Source organism: Notolepis coatsorum (genome assembly GCF_963971535.1).
Source record: "Notolepis coatsorum genome assembly, chromosome: 2".
Taxonomy (NCBI): Eukaryota; Metazoa; Chordata; class Actinopteri; order Aulopiformes; family Paralepididae; genus Notolepis; species Notolepis coatsorum.
This window is the reverse complement of record NC_140166.1, coordinates 22,428,965-22,447,622: the sequence shown is the minus strand read 5'-3', so window position 1 is coordinate 22,447,622 and position 18,658 is coordinate 22,428,965. Positions and strand designations below refer to the sequence as shown.

The 18,658-nt window shown below is 45.2% G+C and overlaps 1 protein-coding gene across 2 annotated transcripts in view; it reads left to right on the top strand.

The window, feature by feature from the left end:
• The window catches only part of cspg4ba (chondroitin sulfate proteoglycan 4ba), a 97,610-nt gene that overhangs the window by 67,237 nt on the left and 11,715 nt on the right, over window positions 1-18,658 (top strand). The window contains exon 7 of one of the 2 annotated variants that reach the window (XM_084307513.1): window positions 7,124-7,255. In XM_084307513.1, the coding sequence (XP_084163639.1) occupies window positions 7,124-7,255 (132 nt within the window). Of the gene's footprint in view, window positions 1-7,105; window positions 7,256-18,658 lie in introns of both variants that reach the window. The other variant, XM_084307512.1, reaches the window with a different exon arrangement.

Below are 18,658 nucleotides of genomic sequence, written 5' to 3'. Positions count from 1 at the left end.
GTAAATATGAATCTGCACTTTTACGTTGTGAGATGAGTCGTGTTGTGTTACGAGATTAAGCAAGGTCTGCAACATACACTCAGTCATAGGGGGTTCTATTAGCCTGACGCTCCACATGCAGGTAGAAACTGGTGTTATTCCGTTGCTTAAACTAAGTATATGTGTCTCACAATGCTGTTGTGTTAGTTGCAGTAATACTCGTACACACACGTTCCACGGCCTAGCCGTTACTCTCGGTCAGCGTTTTTGCTATGTACGACATAGTCAACGGGTGTAGGATTCACACACATACGACTTGTTTTTGTTGTAAATCCTGTTCACATTTTGTGGGTAGCGGGCATTGTATTAGCTTACGCTATACATTAGCATTTCTACCGGAGGTTTTCAAAATGGCTACAGTTGTTTTTTGTGTGTAGGGAAAGAAGGGTTTTTTGTGAGGGGGTGTCGAATAAACCCCTCCTTCCCACTTGATTGGTTTAGGAGATTTTATCTCTTCTGCTGAGCCAGTCAGGGCCGAGCTGTTAGGACGTCTTGGAAGGGGGGGGGGGGGGGTTATCCTGCCGACTCCTATTACAAACAGGAGCCGTGTGCAGGGTTTCCCCCCGTCGTAGCGGTGTTGCTATGGCGACGCCTTCCATGAGTTACAGAGTGTTAAGGTGTCGAGTTAGGGCGTAGGGCTCACGGGTCTGCTACGCTCGATCTATGTGTAACTTGAGTCAGTTGGTCACGTGACTCACAGTTGGCATGTCTTTCTCATGACTACAACTCGTGTGGGAAGGTTTCTGGGAGGGTCTAGTCTTTACTCTCTGATTAAAAAGAGTGACTGGATGTAAAATCATGTGAAAACGGGTTTTTTACTCCCAGCTGTGCAGTTGGGTTCATACGGGTGATGCTTCTTCTTTATTATTATAAAGAGTTGGATGTGTCTATATGAATTGGAAATGGGGGTCCCTGATGGAAACAAGACTAACGTCTTTCTCAGGTCTGCCTCCCCTTACCGATTGTGTGTATTGAGCCGTACTGTGTTGTACCCTTTCTGCAATCTGTTGGTTAAAGTTTTCATTCATTCATTCATGGAGTTGGTTGCATCCCGCCCCTCTTGTCGTTCCCCTGGGCGTCTTGGGGATTCAATAAGATGGTCTAAATAGCCTATTATTGATGTGGATATGCCCAACGCACACATAGTGCTAGCTCAGGATGTTCTGTTGGACATTAGGTAACTGACTGGCGCGCCTTGGTTGCTTGGGGTTAAAACAGCGTTTTTATAAAGCAATTGGGATGGGGGTTTTCCTCTTCCGACGACCTGTGTGGTTGTCGACGGGTTCTCGTTCATATCAGGGGATGATAACGGAATGGATCTGAACATGTGTGGAAGGGTCTCACGCCCTGGGGGTGGGCCGCCGGGCGAGGTTCGCACCGAAACGTCTGAGTGGCGCCTTCTTTTTATGTTTAAGATCAACACGCATATCTGCCCCTTCTCCTGGAGTTGGCATGTCGGCGTGGTTAGGGCACGGGACTGGTTCTGGTCGCGCTGGTCCGGATCAGTTAAACCCGTTGTCCGCCGGGGATGCAGATCTGCTGTTCTGGTACCCTGAGGGACTTGGGCTTTTTTCAGGGGGAAAAATGCTAGGTCGGTCCGGGTGTCACAGGGTTAAGCGCTATGGAACCCTTGTTGGGTACATTGTATTCTACACTGTCGTAATGGCTTACGGCCGTGCCAACCTGTACGCGCCCGATCTCGTCGGATCTCGGCCGCCACGCAGGTTGGTCTTGGTTAGTACTTGGTTGGGTGACCTCCTGGGAATACCAAGTACGGGGTGCTGGGGCTGGTTTTCCATTCTTACGCTCTTCTCTTACGCATGGCGAAGAGGGGCCTGTTGGGGTGGTCTTGACCTCCTCGGGGGACCCTGTGCTCCCCGTATCACCGGGCCCGGTCCGAAGTAATGTTTTCGTTGACCCGTAGGCCCGGGATAACCCTGTTGGAAACTGGCACACGGGCTGCGGCAGTGCCGCAGGTGTGTTTTGGAGTTTTTTCCTGAGGGGTTATGGGACCAACCACCGCATAAGGTAACACCTGGGTGGTTGGTTCTCTGGTGTGTTGCTGCAGTGTCAACTCCCGGGTTAACCGGTTGAGGGTGCCCCTGCACGTTCATGACGTCTGCCAATCATGTCAGCCTTCTCTGCCTCGACCCCTCTGGGTGGGGTTTTTTAAATGGAGGCTTGGTCATGCAACAACGCCAGCATACGCCCCTTCCGCCGGGGCGGCTGTGTTCAGCTGTCCTTTCTGGCGCCTGTCTCGTCCGCAGTCTCCAGGCTAGGGTTAACAGCCTGTTGCCTGGTTTTCCCCGGTGCGCTGCCTGCTTCCGTTGGTTAACCTTTTTTGTGTGCTTATGGCCATGCTGACTGCCTGTTCTGCAGGGTCAGTGTGCCAGGCGGTGTACTGTTGGGGAGGACAGGGCCCGCTCGGCTGAGGGGCCTTTGTCCGAATACGCTGGCGATGTGGGGGGCGGGGTCACTAAGTGCCCACCTGGTGGGGTCTTGATGCTGGCATCATGGACTTCTCCGGGCCCCCGTTCCAGGGGGTCCAGTCCCTTTGGTGGGTCTGGGTCTTCCTTCGCGCTCCGCTGCTACGGCCTTGCCACAGGGTTAGGTTTGCCCTTGACCCCGTGATTCTGGGGGCAGTAACAAGGTTGTTCCCTCCGTTCGTTCCCGGGTGGCATGCGGGTTGTGCGTGTGTGTAGTCGTGGGGTCAAGCCACGGTCTGCTCACCCTGTGCATTGAGTTGCTTGAGTGCCTCTTCGCACGGTCGGGTCCGTCGCCCTCCCGGGAAACCTCTAATAGGGGGGGTGCCCTCCATTAGGTGGGGTCGGGGGGGCTCGGCCCTCCCTGTTCTGTTGGTTGTGGGGGGCCTTCAGCGGGGTGTATTTGTCGGCCGGTGGCTCCGCTCGGCCTCCCTATGTGCATAAGTGATGCCGAGCGGATCCCCTAATGAAACAGAATGATAGGTTATGACTATAACCAAGTTCTGTTAATTAGGGGTGAAGCTCGGCATCCGACGCCGCTGCAGCCCTTGACCTCACCTTGTGGTGAATGCTTGGGAAGGAGGAGAGCAGGTGACCACACACCTGCTTATGAAGGTAAGCTGATGAGGGGTGTGGTCAGACTAATACTGGTATTAAAGGTACATTTGTGGAATTTATTCAGTGCGCGTGCACGTACGCGAGGGAGTGCATAAGTGATGCCGAGCGTCACCCCTAATTAACAGAACTTGGTTATAGTCATAACCTATCGTTAAGTAGCCTATTTAATATTTGCTATAGGGCCAGTTGTCCTCTGTCATCTTGTGATCTATGCCCAAGAAATAAAGGAATTATTATTATTATTATTATATATATATTTTTTCAGGTTGGTTTTCCTATCCTTTTAGTTTTGTATCACAATGATGTGATGTGGAAAACATATAAAAAGACACTGTCTGAAAAATGGAAAATGCAATAAAAAAGTTTAAATAAAAAAAGTAAAGAATAAAGGAACGAGAACACATCCTCATTTGACAGTTCTGACATTTTCTTCAGGGCCATTTTAAGAAACAGGATTATTAGGACAGGGTAGACCACCCACTACTAGACCCCCCCACCCAGGGTAGACCCCCACTACCACCACATAACACAAACCGCAGACACACAAACGGATGTATAATATTTAGTAGATGAAATATTACATAGATGAAATATTACATATTTCATCTAATAGCTTTCATTACATTATTATAATTTCTTTAATTGCCTATATTTATTGTAACGTATATTATGACGATAGGGCATACAAACCCTCATCTGCACCTTTGTTTACACTGTTTTCTCATATTTCTATATTCAGAGTTAATTCTATTGTTTACACTGTAAAAACACTCATATCTTTATATTCAGATCAAATCTTATTCCCTATATTTATGTCTTTCTACAATTACCCTGCCCATACCTGCTATGACGCCCAAGGGGATCAATAAAGGAATATTTTATTTTATCTTATCTTACCAAATATAAAAAGAAATACAGGTAAGACTGTACAGGCTATATGAAGTTATCGTATAGTCATAAAGAGCTATGAAAAATACATACAATTATAAAAACAACATCTTTTGTAGACCACTCTACAAAGAGTTTTGAGACATTACATATTTATAAAAATAAAATTTTAACTATCAAAAATACATCTACATTGTCACAAAAAGAAGCAGAAACAAAACATTAACAAAAACAAAACATTAAAACACCCATCATGTTCAGTGTGTTCCTCCTGTGCGCTGCTGTGATTTGTTGTTGTAGTTTCTCCTCAGCCCACTAGAGGGTGATGTTGAGGTTTCCAGTGGACTTGCAGAGATGGCCGTGTTAAACTCCTATCTGTGACATGTCTCATTAAGGGTTATTATGTTTTCATAGGCTTGTAGGGCTGATGTCAGGTGTCAGAGTCCACGCATCAGACGAGGCTCAGCTTACTGTTCTGATGTAATCTCTGCTCCTGTTGCCTGTAGGTGAACCACCAGTAGAGATCGGTCTATGTGCCACCGTGTGGGAGGTAACAGTGGAGAGAAGGAAACTACGGTCAAAATAGCCATTGTGTTTGTAAACACACCTGACTGACCCGGCTGAAAGCAGGGACTGGACTGATGTGGACTGAAAGCAGGGACTGGACTAAAAGCAGGGACTGGACTGACGTGGACTGAAAGCAGCAGGGACTGAAAGCAGGGACAGGACCAAAAACAGGGACTGGACTGACGTGGACTGAAAGCAGGGACTGGATTTAAAGCAGGGACTGGACTGACGTGGACTGAAAGCAGGGACTGGATTTAAAGCAGGGACTGGACTGACGTGGACTGAAAGCAGGGACTGGACTTAAAGCATGGACTGGACTGACGTGGACTGAAAGCAGGGACTTAAAGCAGGAACTGGACTGACGTGGACTGAAAGCAGGGACTGGACTTAAAGCAGGGACTGGACTGACGTGGACTGAAAGCAGGGACTGGACTTAAAGCAGGGACTGGACTGACGTGGACTGAAAGCAGGGACTTAAAGCAGGAACTGGACTGACGTGGACTGAAAGCAGGGACTGGACTTAAAGCAGGGACTGGACTGACGTGGACTGAAAGCAGGGACTTAAAGCAGGGACTGGACTGATGACTGAAAGCAGGGACTGGACTGGCAGGTAACTCTAAATCCTTGAGTAATATTATTTTGGTTTCTCTTCTCTTTATTCTTTTTCCCACAAGTGAAATGAACTGAACTGAACATGGAACATTGAAGTGAATATTACATTGTTTGTTCTGGAGCTGTTTTGGGGATTGATTGAGCTGGAAAACAGGGACTGGACTTTGGGGTTTGCTGGGAGGAACTGTTATTTCTATTGTGTCTTTGCCTGCGTTTCCCTTTTTTCCCCTTTTCTTATTCACTGCACTACGTTTAGTCTATTTTATGCTGATTTTATGTCTATTTTTACAGCTGTGAAGCACTTTGGGCTGCAATTCTTGTATGAAAGGTGCTATACAAATACAGTTTATTATTACTATTAGTATTACTTAACTGTGAATACATATTGAATAGAGACCTGTTGTTGGTGTTTTATTGCTTGTGGCCTAATACTATATGTTTTGCTTTTTGGTATGTATTCTTGAGGGTTCGAAGACTGGAGGGTTGTTGATGATACTGCTCTATTCTTGAGTCCTGGGTGCGGTTGACTAATTAAAGATATTGAAAATATTGTTAGGCCACGACCTAACTGACACCCAAAGCAACCAGTCATACCGTTACAATATTAACATTGTTAACACATTGTCATAGTCAATGAATAGTGGAAAATATTCCTCATTGTTCTGGGGACCCCAGGGCCCCTGCCTGAGAACCACTGCCCTCGTCCGTCTGCTGAATAAGATTTGGGACAAACGGAATCATTAGGAATACTGATCTGAGACCAGTTTACCTGTCAGGAGGTTAACTCTCTTTAACGTAGTGTCTTTGTTCCCGTCAGGAGCAGGAGGTTAACCCTCTTCTCTAACGTAGTTTATTTGTTCCTGTCAGGAGGTTAACCCTCTTCTCTAACGTAGTTTATTTGTTCCTGTCAGGAGGTTAACCCTCTTCTCTAACGTAGTTTATTTGTTCCTGACAGGAGGTTAACCATTTTTAACGTAGTGTCTTTGTTCCTGTCAGGAGGTTAACCCTCTTCTCTAACGTAGTTTATTTGTTCCTGACAGGAGGTTAACCCTCTTTAACGTAGTGTCTTTGTTCCTGTCAGGAGGTTAACCCTCTTCTCTAACATAGTTTATTTGTTCCTGTCAGGAGGTTAACCCTCTTTAACGTAGTGTCTTTGTTCCTGTCAGGAGGTTAACCCTCTTTAACGTAGTGTCTTTGTTCCTGTCAGGAGGTTAACCATTTTTAACGTAGTGTCTTTGTTCCTGTCAGGAGGTTAACCCTCTTCTCTAACGTAGTTTATTTGTTCCTGTCAGGAGGTTAACCCTCTTTAACGTAGTGTCTTTGTTCCTGACAGGAGGTTAACCCTCTTTAACGTAGTGTCTTTGTTCCTGTCAGGAGGTTAACCCTCTTTAATGTAGTGTCTTTGTTCCTGTCAGGAGGTTAACCCTCTTTAACGTAGTGTCTTTGTTCCTGTCAGGAGGTTAACCCTCTTCTCTAACGTAGTTTATTTGTTCCTGTCAGGAGGTTAACCCTCTTTAACGTAGTGTCTTTGTTCCTGTCAGGAGGTTAACCCTCTTTAACGTAGTGTCTTTGTTCCTGTCAGGAGGTTAACCCTCTTCTCTAACGTAGTTTATTTGTTCCTGACAGGAGGTTAACCATTTTTAACGTAGTGTCTTTGTTCCTGTCAGGAGGTTAACCCTCTTCTCTAACGTAGTTTATTTGTTCCTGTCAGGAGGTTAACCCTCTTTAACGTAGTGTCTTTGTTCCTGTCAGGAGGTTAACCCTCTTTAACGTAGTGTCTTTGTTCCTGTCAGGAGGTTAACCCTCTTTAACGTAGTGTCTTTGTTCCTGTCAGGAGGTTAACCCTCTTTAACGTAGTGTCTTTGTTCCTGTCAGGAGGTTAACCCTCTTTAACGTAGTATCTTTATTCCTGACAGGAGCCATGTCAGGAGGGTTTAACTTCCAGGTGAACGATGGAGAGAACTTCACTCCCAGACAGATCTTCAGCATCACAGCCAGGACTCTGCTGCTCAGCCTGGAGAACAACCAGGCCCTCAAAGTGTTCCCAGGTAATCATTGTTGTTGTTGTTTCTGTTGTTGTTGCTGCTGTTGTTGTTGCTATTATTATATATATATTATATATTATTATTATTATTATTATTATTATTATTATTATTATTATTATTATTATTATTATTATTATTGTAACTGAGGGGTACAATTCCCTGACTGTATTACTAGATATGATACTTACTACCACTACCTTTGTACTTAATATTCGGCCACCCAGTACACGGCATAAATATATTATCATGAACACTCTCACGTAGATGAAACGGATCCAACACAAATGTACGAATTAGAAACAAGTCTTTATTGCCTACACAGCGATGGTGTGTAGACTAAACACTTAATCACTTAATTACATTTATGAATTGAAATAGTATGCTCTTTTATGGCAAGGAGTATTCGTCGGTATATCAATAGATAATGTCCAATCTCTGAAGGCGCAGGTGGTAAATATACGACCTGGAATAGTTAAGGAATAACAGCAATGATACTTTAATGATTATAGGCTGGATACACTAGAGGGGGTTAATCCGGTCGATTGTAAGCCGACAGGAGTAGGAGGGGGGGGGGGTAGAATCCAGCTGCCTCGTCCGGCCAAGGGTATCCCAGGAGAACCCACTGTAGTGCCGTTCAATGCGCCGGCGATCCTTGGACCACAGATGAAAGCAGGTGGACTCTTTGTGGGCCGGCTCTCTCCGGTCCACGGGGGAGAGATGTGGAGAGACCTCGTCTTGCAGAGCGTCTCCTCACCTTGTGTCCTCTCCAGGGGGGGTTCCAACACACGGTAGTGTCGGGGGTCTTTATCCATAGAATAATCAAAGTATCCAAAGCATAATCCGTGCCTGGGAAGGCGGGCTGTCGTCGGTAGAATAATCCGGTATACAGGTCCACTCGCTCGTCGGCTCTGGGGCTCCTCGGGTGCAGCTTCACATAGGGTCAACCACCCTGGGTAAGCAGCCAGTTCTCTGCCCGAAACGATGGGGTACTGACTACGGTAGTATTCTCACCGCACGAAGCACTATATATTAACAGACTATTATTAGCTTAATAGACTACGTCCAACTCGACGATATAGTGCCAAATATGACTATTCAAATATTAATATACACGATGTCTCAATACCGATGGTAGGCGAACTTGGCCTTACTCCCACACGTGGCATCGCGGGGAGGCTTTACGTCTGTGACTCTATTGGAGGGTAAGAAACTGGACTGAAAAGAAAGTCCTACTTTAGTAGCGCAGTATATATACGCACTATGAACAAATAGTCCCATTAGTGGTGCGGTAGCCAAATTCCTACGCGGAACTAGGACTTGTTCGTACATGTCGAGCGGTACGTTTGAACTGGGTCTGAGGGGTATGGCAGCCTGGCACCAAGGTCTCGACCAATAGTAGAATGGAGACTATTATGGGATGTTCAGTAGGCTAGAATGGATATTCAATGCATATTGTACAAGGAATATACAAGGGATATCAGGGAATATTAGAGAATATACAAATACAATTAAATATATATATATAAATAAATATATATATTCGGTTTAATCTGGCCCTTCACAACAGCCACCCCCTGAATAGGTCCCAGACCTAATCAGTTAAACAGAGACAGATTAATCGCGTTGTCTATTTACACATAAGGGTTTGCTGTAGGGTCCTCTCTGCCTCGCTGGGAGAAGGCGGTTGTATAGGGGAGCCTTCCCTCGGGGTACTCCTTGCGGAGCCTTGGAGCTCTATCTCCACGGTGCTCTCCCCGTCTTCTTCCGTGCCGAGTTCTCTCTCGGTAGCGTTGTATTCCTCCCGGGACTCATCGGGGACTACTTCTTCAGTACTGGCGGGGTGTGAAGTCATGTCTGGTTCCCACTGGTCCCCAGGGGTGCTCCGTCCGAATGTATCTAGCCGTAGGCTGCTGACTTCTCTCGCCAGGAAGTCTGCTAGATCGAGGAGGTTCGGTTCGGGGCCATTCGGGTCTCTGTGGTCCCTCTGCCGCCTAAAGCGCTCCTGACGAGCGGGCGGCAGCTTCTCCAGGATCCTTTCCACATTTGAGTTGGCGTAAAGTTCATACTTCCCCTTCTCTCTTTGCGCTCCCAACATCCCTACCAGGGACTGCACTCTGATGGACAGGTCGTCCAGTGCTCGATTGTCTATTGCTGGGGGTAAGCGGTCGATGTGTCGGATCTCCTGGATCACGTAATCCCATATGCGCCCATACCTCTGGTCCAATGCTACCAGCGCTGCTGTGTATGGGGTGGTGGAAGTCGCGTAGGCGAGCGCTATATTATGTGCGCGGGGCACCTTTAAGTGCTGCAGTAGGATGGCGTATTTGTGGCGTTCATCCAATACATCCACCAACATGGTCTCCAGACACATGCGGAGTTCTGTATACTGGGCCCGGTTCTCTTGGGTGAAGTCGGGTACCATAGGCGTGCCAATGTATGACGCTGACTGTGGATACATCGGCGAGCGTTGGGGGAGAGGCCTCCTAGGCGAGTCTCCTCCCGCTTCTTGGTATGGGCTGGTACCGGCAGTGTACCATGGCCCGCTTGTCCAGGTGCTGTTCCTCGGTGCGGGTCGTGCGTCGTGCTCACCCGTGTATAGAGTCGGGGGTCTGTAGCGCAGCTCCGCGGGAGTATAGCCTGGGCTGTACCGGACCTCCTGGTCCGGTAGAGTACTGTGCTGTCTTCGGGCGTGGTTCTCCTCCTCTTCCTCTTCGTCTTCAGTTAGGTCATCCAGTGCTTGTAGTCTCTGGTTTAGCCTCTCCACAGGATATGCTGCTCCTTCCCGGTTGCTAGGTCTCGCTTGGACCGGTGGGGGGAGGTGGTCTGTGGGGGGTATAGACCTCGTCTGTTGGTCAAGTTCAGGGTTGTTTACTCGGCTAGGGGATGCCGCCCTGGAGGTGTGTCTAGACGAGTTCCTGGAGCCTCTGGCGGAGGGAGAGGGTGTTGTCCGTCTGATCAGCTGTTCTATTAGTTGCGACTGCTGTCTGTCGCGCGCTGCGTCCCGTTGAGCACCGGCTCGTTCTCGGGCCACATTCTCTTCCATCTGAATGCGTCTTATTTCTAGACGTATCTGCTCGTGTTCGCTTCGCTGCTGGATCTGCAATCGATCGCGTTCACCCTGGAGTCTATCGCGTTCAGTAGAGGCTTTCAGGCTGACGAGGAATGCCTGCTGGGCGTTGGGGTTAGACATACTTTTACTTTCTAGTTTTACCGCGTTTACTGTTAGTAGAAGACTAGGTTGTTGACTGACAGCGTAAGCCTCTAAGTACTGAGGGAGCCGTCGTTCGCGCTGCGGGCGTTGGTTAGGAGGATCGTTTCGTGGAGTGTTCATCATAGGCCATTTCAATATTAATAACACTATATTAATATTACACTAATTACCATCCGGCTCGAAGGACCAATTGTAACTGAGGGGTACAATTCCCTGACTGTATTACTAGATATGATACTTACTACCACTACCTTTGTACTTAATATTCGGCCACCCAGTACACGGCATAAATATATTATCATGAACACTCTCACGTAGATGAAACGGATCCAACACAAATGTACGAATTAGAAACAAGTCTTTATTGCCTACACAGCGATGGTGTGTAGACTAAACACTTAATCACTTAATTACATTTATGAATTGAAATAGTATGCTCTTTTATGGCAAGGAGTATTCGTCGGTATATCAATAGATAATGTCCAATCTCTGAAGGCGCAGGTGGTAAATATACGACCTGGAATAGTTAAGGAATAACAGCAATGATACTTTAATGATTATAGGCTGGATACACTAGAGGGGGTTAATCCGGTCGATTGTAAGCCGACAGGAGTAGGAGGGGGGGGGGTAGAATCCAGCTGCCTCGTCCGGCCAAGGGTATCCCAGGAGAACCCACTGTAGTGCCGTTCAATGCGCCGGCGATCCTTGGACCACAGATGAAAGCAGGTGGACTCTTTGTGGGCCGGCTCTCTCCGGTCCACGGGGGAGAGATGTGGAGAGACCTCGTCTTGCAGAGCGTCTCCTCACCTTGTGTCCTCTCCAGGGGGGGTTCCAACACACGGTAGTGTCGGGGGTCTTTATCCATAGAATAATCAAAGTATCCAAAGCATAATCCGTGCCTGGGAAGGCGGGCTGTCGTCGGTAGAATAATCCGGTATACAGGTCCACTCGCTCGTCGGCTCTGGGGCTCCTCGGGTGCAGCTTCACATAGGGTCAACCACCCTGGGTAAGCAGCCAGTTCTCTGCCCGAAACGATGGGGTACTGACTACGGTAGTATTCTCACCGCACGAAGCACTATATATTAACAGACTATTATTAGCTTAATAGACTACGTCCAACTCGACGATATAGTGCCAAATATGACTATTCAAATATTAATATACACGATGTCTCAATACCGATGGTAGGCGAACTTGGCCTTACTCCCACACGTGGCATCGCGGGGAGGCTTTACGTCTGTGACTCTATTGGAGGGTAAGAAACTGGACTGAAAAGAAAGTCCTACTTTAGTAGCGCAGTATATATACGCACTATGAACTAGGGGTGGACGGTATAAACGGTATACGGTATAAACGGTATGAATTTGCTCTACGGTATGGATTTTGAGTATACCGTGTAACCGGTAGTGCAGCTCTAAAATAGCAATGACGTCATGTAACCACAGCGCGACTATTTCACTGGCATTTGCCCCTAAAAATAGATAGAATTAGTCATAGATAATAGATATGTGCGAACTGGAAAAAGTTATTTAGGAGGCTTCGCGCAGTGGGCGTGCCAGCCCCTACCGCACGCATGTAAACACGGGTCTAGTAGTCTAGTGGGACGGGACACGGGAGCTGTCGGCGTCTCCCTGAGCTAACGTTAGCTTAGCTACCGTTACAAAATGACCCAGTCAACTATTCACTTTTAGTTTAATACATGATGGGGCATTGTCTAACCGAACGGTATCTAGTCGGCCAGCTACCGATAGCTCCTGACATCAACAAACGCTCCACAAAGTCTAGTACTAGAGACGTGTATGCTACCTGTTAGCTCACGTTAACACAAGTTAGTTCACCGTTCAAAACGAAATGTCCCATTGAACTAAATAATTCACTGAGGCGTTGTATTAACGTTATATATGCAGTAGCTACAGATAGCTCATGATATCAATGTCTTATAACACTGATTCGATGCGTATTCGAGCTGAGGGCTTGCTAACGTTATAATACCAATACAATAGGGTCCAGGTGCAGCGCCGGAGAATCCTGGCCGTAGCTCTGCTCGAGGCTACTTGAGTATAGGTCCAGGTGCAGCTCCGGAGAATTCTGGCCGTAGCTGGAGGCTACTAGAGTACACACAGACAGTGGAGCTTGTTGCGTGGTGGCGATGTCTCGCAGATAATACCAGTACAAGTCTAATTATATAATATATATATTTTATAAAAAAAAAAAAAATTATATAAAATTAAAAAAAAAAATTATCAAAAACGATGATACCGTGATATATACCGTTACCGTCTATGCTTCAAATTATACCGTGATATAAATTTTAGACCATACCGTCCACCCCTACTATGAACAAATAGTCCCATTAGTGGTGCGGTAGCCAAATTCCTACGCGGAACTAGGACTTGTTCGTACATGTCGAGCGGTACGTTTGAACTGGGTCTGAGGGGTATGGCAGCCTGGCACCAAGGTCTCGACCAATAGTAGAATGGAGACTATTATGGGATGTTCAGTAGGCTAGAATGGATATTCAATGCATATTGTACAAGGAATATACAAGGGATATCAGGGAATATTAGAGAATATACAAATACAATTAAATATATATATATAAATAAATATATATATTCGGTTTAATCTGGCCCTTCACAACAATTATTATTATTATTATTATTATTATTATTATTATTATTATTATTATTATTATTATTATTATTATTATTATTATTATTATTATTATTATTATTATTATTATTATTATTATTATTATTATTATTATTATTATTATTATAATAATAATAATGATGATGATGACAATAATCCCTATCAACTTTCTACAGTTAAAGGGGCACAAAACAGTTTTACACGCATTAATTTTGTTTGACATTTGTTGAGAGTTTGAATATGGCCACCAGTGACATCATAAGATAAGATAAGATACTCCTTTATTGATCCCCTTGGGGAAATGTGGGTGTCATAGCAGCACAGGGGAGGGGAGGTACAGGTATGGGCAGGGTAATAGTAGAAAGACATAAATATAGGCAATACAATTATATAGGATAACAATAAGCAGTGTAAACAATATAATTAACTCTGAATATGAGCAAATAAACTGTATAATCAAAGGTGCAGATGAGGGTCTGTATGCCCTATCAGTTATATTATACGTTACAATAAATATGGGCAATAAAACACTTAGAATCTGAATATATACTATGAGTAAGTAAAGTAAGCAGTATACACAGGTGCAGTATACATAAGGTATATGCAGTTTAGGTGGTAAGAGTCAGACACACTTAGAATCCACAAAGAATGGATTGCACGGTGCTAATTGCACCCTTACTTACAATTCATTATGAATTGAAAATGGGGGACCCTGATGTAAACAAGACGAAAGTCTTTCTCTGGTCTGCATCTCATTAACCGTTTCTCCCCTTAACTCGTTATAGCCTGGCAATCGAATTCTGCCAACAACGAGTAAACTCGTTATTGGATCGTTATTTCTTTTATTCGCTATTTCCATTCATAATTCATCCTGCTATGCTGTAGGACTGTGTGGCACTCTGTCTGAGACCGCAACGGTCCGATACCGCCGCCTAACGCCTTGCTAATAGACTGCAGCAGTCTATTGCACACGTTGAAGGACCTGAGTCTCCTCAGGAAGAACAGCCTGCTCTGTCCCTTCCTGTGGAGGGCCTCTGTGTTGTCCGAGCAGTCTAATTTGTTGTTTAGGTGTACTCCAAGGAACTTGTATGTCTCTACCATCTCCACCTCATCCCCTCGGATGGTGATGGGAGTCCGGGGGGGCCTCTTCTTGCCTCTCCAGTAGTCCACCACCAGCTCCTTGGTCTTGCTGATGGTTGCTGTCGGGGGCATCATCAGGGACATTGAATCCTTGTGTTGTGTTACAGTAATAACAGATCAATGCAATGATAAGGTAGCAGTCCCTATATGACAAGGTATTGTTATTTCTTCATCTACATCATTTCACGGTGATGTAATTAACACAACACAAGGATTCAGTGTCCCTGATGACATCACTGGTGGCCGTATGCAAACTCATTTACTCTCAATAACCGTCAAACTACTGTAAATGAATGTGTGCAAAACTGTTTAGCGTGTGTGATATTCTTTGCTGAATTAATCTGCATTGTTTTTTTTGCTAAATGCCCCTTTAAGGACACAATTAATGAATTAAGGCACAAGTTGCTAACTAAAAAAGTCCACCTTTTGGCCGCCGTTGGCGCTTCAAGGCCATGTGTTATTTTGGAAGTGAGTTTCCAGTCTTACCATGTATGGCTCAAGGAGTCGCACCGTCGCACGTATGTATGGCCAAGTTTAAAAGTAGCGCTTAGTTCAAAAACAGAAAGAAAACAAGCAAACCTCCCTCTCTTGTTTATTTTTTTAAAGGCTCTTCATCTCCACAATAACAAAGCAGCTAAACGTCACTTCTTCATGTTGCCTTGTTTCTCTTCCAGATAACTTTTTTTTAGATTCCCGTTTTAAAAATATTTGACGGACCAGAAGATCAAATGAGAAATCCAGGGTCACAGTCAGGTCACAGTTCTCTTGTGGATGTGGATGTGGATGTGTGTGTGTGTGTGTGTGTGTGTGTGTGTGTGTGTGTGTGTGTGTGTGTGTGTGTGTGTGTGTGTGTGTGTGTGTGTGTGTGTGTGTGTGTGTGTGTGTGTGTGTGTGTGTGTGTGTGTGTGTGTGTGTGTGTGTGTGTGTGTGTGTGTGTGTGTGTGTGTGTGTGTGTGTGTGTGTGTGTGTGTGTGTGTGTGTGTGTGTGTGTGTGAGATAATCAGAACCTCTCTGTCTGTGATGTGTCCAATCAAAGGCTCTCTATGGCTGACAGCTTGCCCTTTCTGTGAAATGGCTCATACACAGAACACAGGCTTTGCACGAAAGTCGAGAGAGACACAAACGCCTCGTTCATGCTGTTAATCAGAAGATGTTGTGAAACGTGTAAAAAAAAAAACATTTTATCTAATGAAGAGATAAAAGAAACAAAGCATTCCTACCCAAAACGCCTCAATACTCAGCCTACCACAACCCCCTGGTGCGGAAAATATACAGTTTCACATGAACACTCTGAGGGCTAGATCCAAAAAGAATGGATTGCACTGAGCAAGTTGCACCCTTACTTACAATTCATTATGAATTGAAAATGGGGGACCCTGATTTAAACAAGACGAAAGTCTTTCTCTGGTCTGCATCCCCGTATGTGTATTGATCCGTACTGTATTGTACCCATTCTGCAATCTGTTAATAAAATTTGCATTCAATCAATTACTGTGCAGATTGATTGATTGAATGAACGTTTTATTAACAGATTGCAGAATGGGTACAATACATAATAAATAATCTAGCCCTCAGCCTTCCACAACCCCCTGGTAGGGCTGGGCGATTAATAGATATTTCGATTAATTCGAATTAATGATCTAGGACGATTTTGAAAAATTTAAATCGATTTTTTTATTTTTTTTTATTCGCCTTTTATTTTACAAAAAAGTGATGTTTGGTGAAAGTTAGATTTGCACTTTATTAATCCCAATAGGGCAATTCATTCTTGTTTGATGATCAAGAGGCACGTTTTATTTGTTTTAAGTAAAGTTTGGTGAAAAAGCAATTATTGCACTATTAATCCCAATAGGGACATTCATCTTTGTTTGATCAAGAGTAACCTTTTATATTATTATTAAAAAAAAATGTAAGTGAAGATTGGTGAAAATTAGGTTTGCACTTCAATCCCAATAGGGAAATTCATCTTGGTTTGATAATTTTTTTGTGTCAAATAAAAACAAAGGTTATTTGAATGATTTCCTAGGCGTTTCTAGTTTTCAAGAGAAAAAAATCAATTAAAAAAAAAATATCAGAGATTTTATTTTTAGGCCATATCGCCCAGCCCTACCCCCTGGTGCAGCGTTTATACAGTTTCACATTAACACTCAGGGCTAGTAATGTGTCTGCTGGTCACTGCTCTGTCAGTAATGTGTCAGTAATGTGTCAGTAATGTGTCTGCTGGTCACTGCTCTGTCAGTAATGTGTCAGTAATGTGTCAGTAATGTGTCTGCTGGTCACTGCTCTGTCAGTAATGTGTCAGTAATGTGTCAGTAATGTGTCAGTAATGTGTCTGCTGGTCACTGCTCTGTCAGTAATGTGTCAGTAATGTGTCAGTAATGTGTCTGCTGGTCACTGCTCTGTCAGTAATGTGTCAGTAATGTGTCAGTAATGTGTCAGTAATGTGTCTGCTGGTCACTGCTCTGTCAGTAATGTGTCAGTAATGTGTCTGCTGGTCACTGCTCTGTCAGTAATGTGTCAGTAATGTGTCAGTAATGTGTCAGTAATGTGTCTGCTGGTCACTGCTCTGTCAGTAATGTGTCAGTAATGTGTCTGCTGGTCACTGCTCTGTCAGTAATGTGTCAGTAATGTGTCAGTAATGTGTCAGTAATGTGTCAGTAATGTGTCTGCTGGTCACTGCTCTGTCAGTAATGTGTCAGTAATGTGTCTGCTGGTCACTGCTCTGTCAGTAATGTGTCAGTAATGTGTCAGTAATGTGTCAGTAATGTGTCAGTAATGTGTCTGCTGGTCACTGCTCTGTCAGTAATGTGTCAGTAATGTTTCTGCTGGTCACTGCTCTGTCAGTAATGTGTCTGCTGGTCACTGCTCTGTCATTAATGTGTCAGTAATGTGTCATTAATGTGTCAGTAATGTGTCATTAGTAATGTGTCATTAATGTGTCAGTAATGTGTCATTAATGTGTCAGTAATGTGTCAGTACAGTAATGTGTCTGCTGGTCACTGCTCTGTCATTAATGTGTTTGCTGGTCACTGCTCTGTCAGTACAGTAATGTGTCTGCCGGGCAGGACAGGTTTTCTGCACATGCACAATCTACAGAGGTGGTTTTCTCAAACAAAAACAGACCCTGTGTGCCAAAAAGCTTGTCTCATCCGTCAAACGTCTGACCGAGCTGTGTGCCATAAACGGTAACGGTAGCAGTGCCGCTCTGAGGCAGAATCCTGCCTTTGTTACTAAAAGTATCACAAGCTCATTCAGCTCCAAGGATATTTTCCTCAAAGCGTTTTACCCTACTCCTCACCTTTATCCTCGCCACAGGGAAAGGAGCATGGATCTGTTATGCCCCGTCTGTGTGAACTCTGTCTCAGTGGTTGTGTGAAGGCATTGCCTTCTGCTACACCCAGGCAGGTCAGCCTCTACCAGTCTTCTGCTACAACCTTCAGCCTCTACCAGTCTTCTGCTACAACCTTCAGCCTCCACCAGTCTTCTGCTACAACCGTCAGACTCCACCAGTCTTCTGCTACAACCATCAGCCTCCACCAGTCTTCTGCTACAACAGTCAGCCTCCACCAGTCTTCTGCTACAACCTTCAGACTCTACCAGTCATCTGCTACAACCGTCAGACTCTACCAGTCATCTGCTACAACCGTCAGACTCTACCAGTCTTCTGCTACAACCGTCAGACTCTACCAGTCTTCTGCTACAACCGTCAGACTCTACCAGTATTCTGCTACAACCATCAGACTCCACCAGTATTCTGCTACAACCGTCAGCCTCCACCAGTATTCTGCTACAACCGTCAGCCTCTACCAGTCTTCTGCTACAACCGTCAGCCTCTACCAGTCTTCTGCTACAACCTTCAGACTCTACCAGTCTTCTGCTACAACCTTCAGCCTCTACCAGTCTTCTGCTACAACCTTCAGCCTCTACCAGTCTTCTGCTACAACCTTCAGACTCTACCAGTCTTCTGCTACAACCTTCAGCCTCTACCAGTCTTCTGCTACAACCTTCAGACTCTACCAGTCTTCTGCTACAACCGTCAGCCTCTACCAGTCTTCTGCTACAACCTTCAGCCTCTACCAGTCTTCTGCTACAACCATCAGCCTCTACCAGTCTTCTGCTACAACCTTCAGCCTCTACCAGTCTTCTGCTACAACCGTCAGCCTCTACCAGTCTTCTGCTACAACCTTCAGCCTCTACCAGTCTTCTGCTACAACCTTCAGACTCTACCAGTCTTCTGCTACAACCTTCAGCCTCTACCAGTCTTCTGCTACAACCTTCAGACTCCACCAGTATTCTGCTACAACCGTCAGCCTCTACCAGTCTTCTGCTACAACCTTCAGCCTCTACCAGTCTTCTGCTACAACCTTCAGACTCTACCAGTCTTCTGCTACAACCGTCAGCCT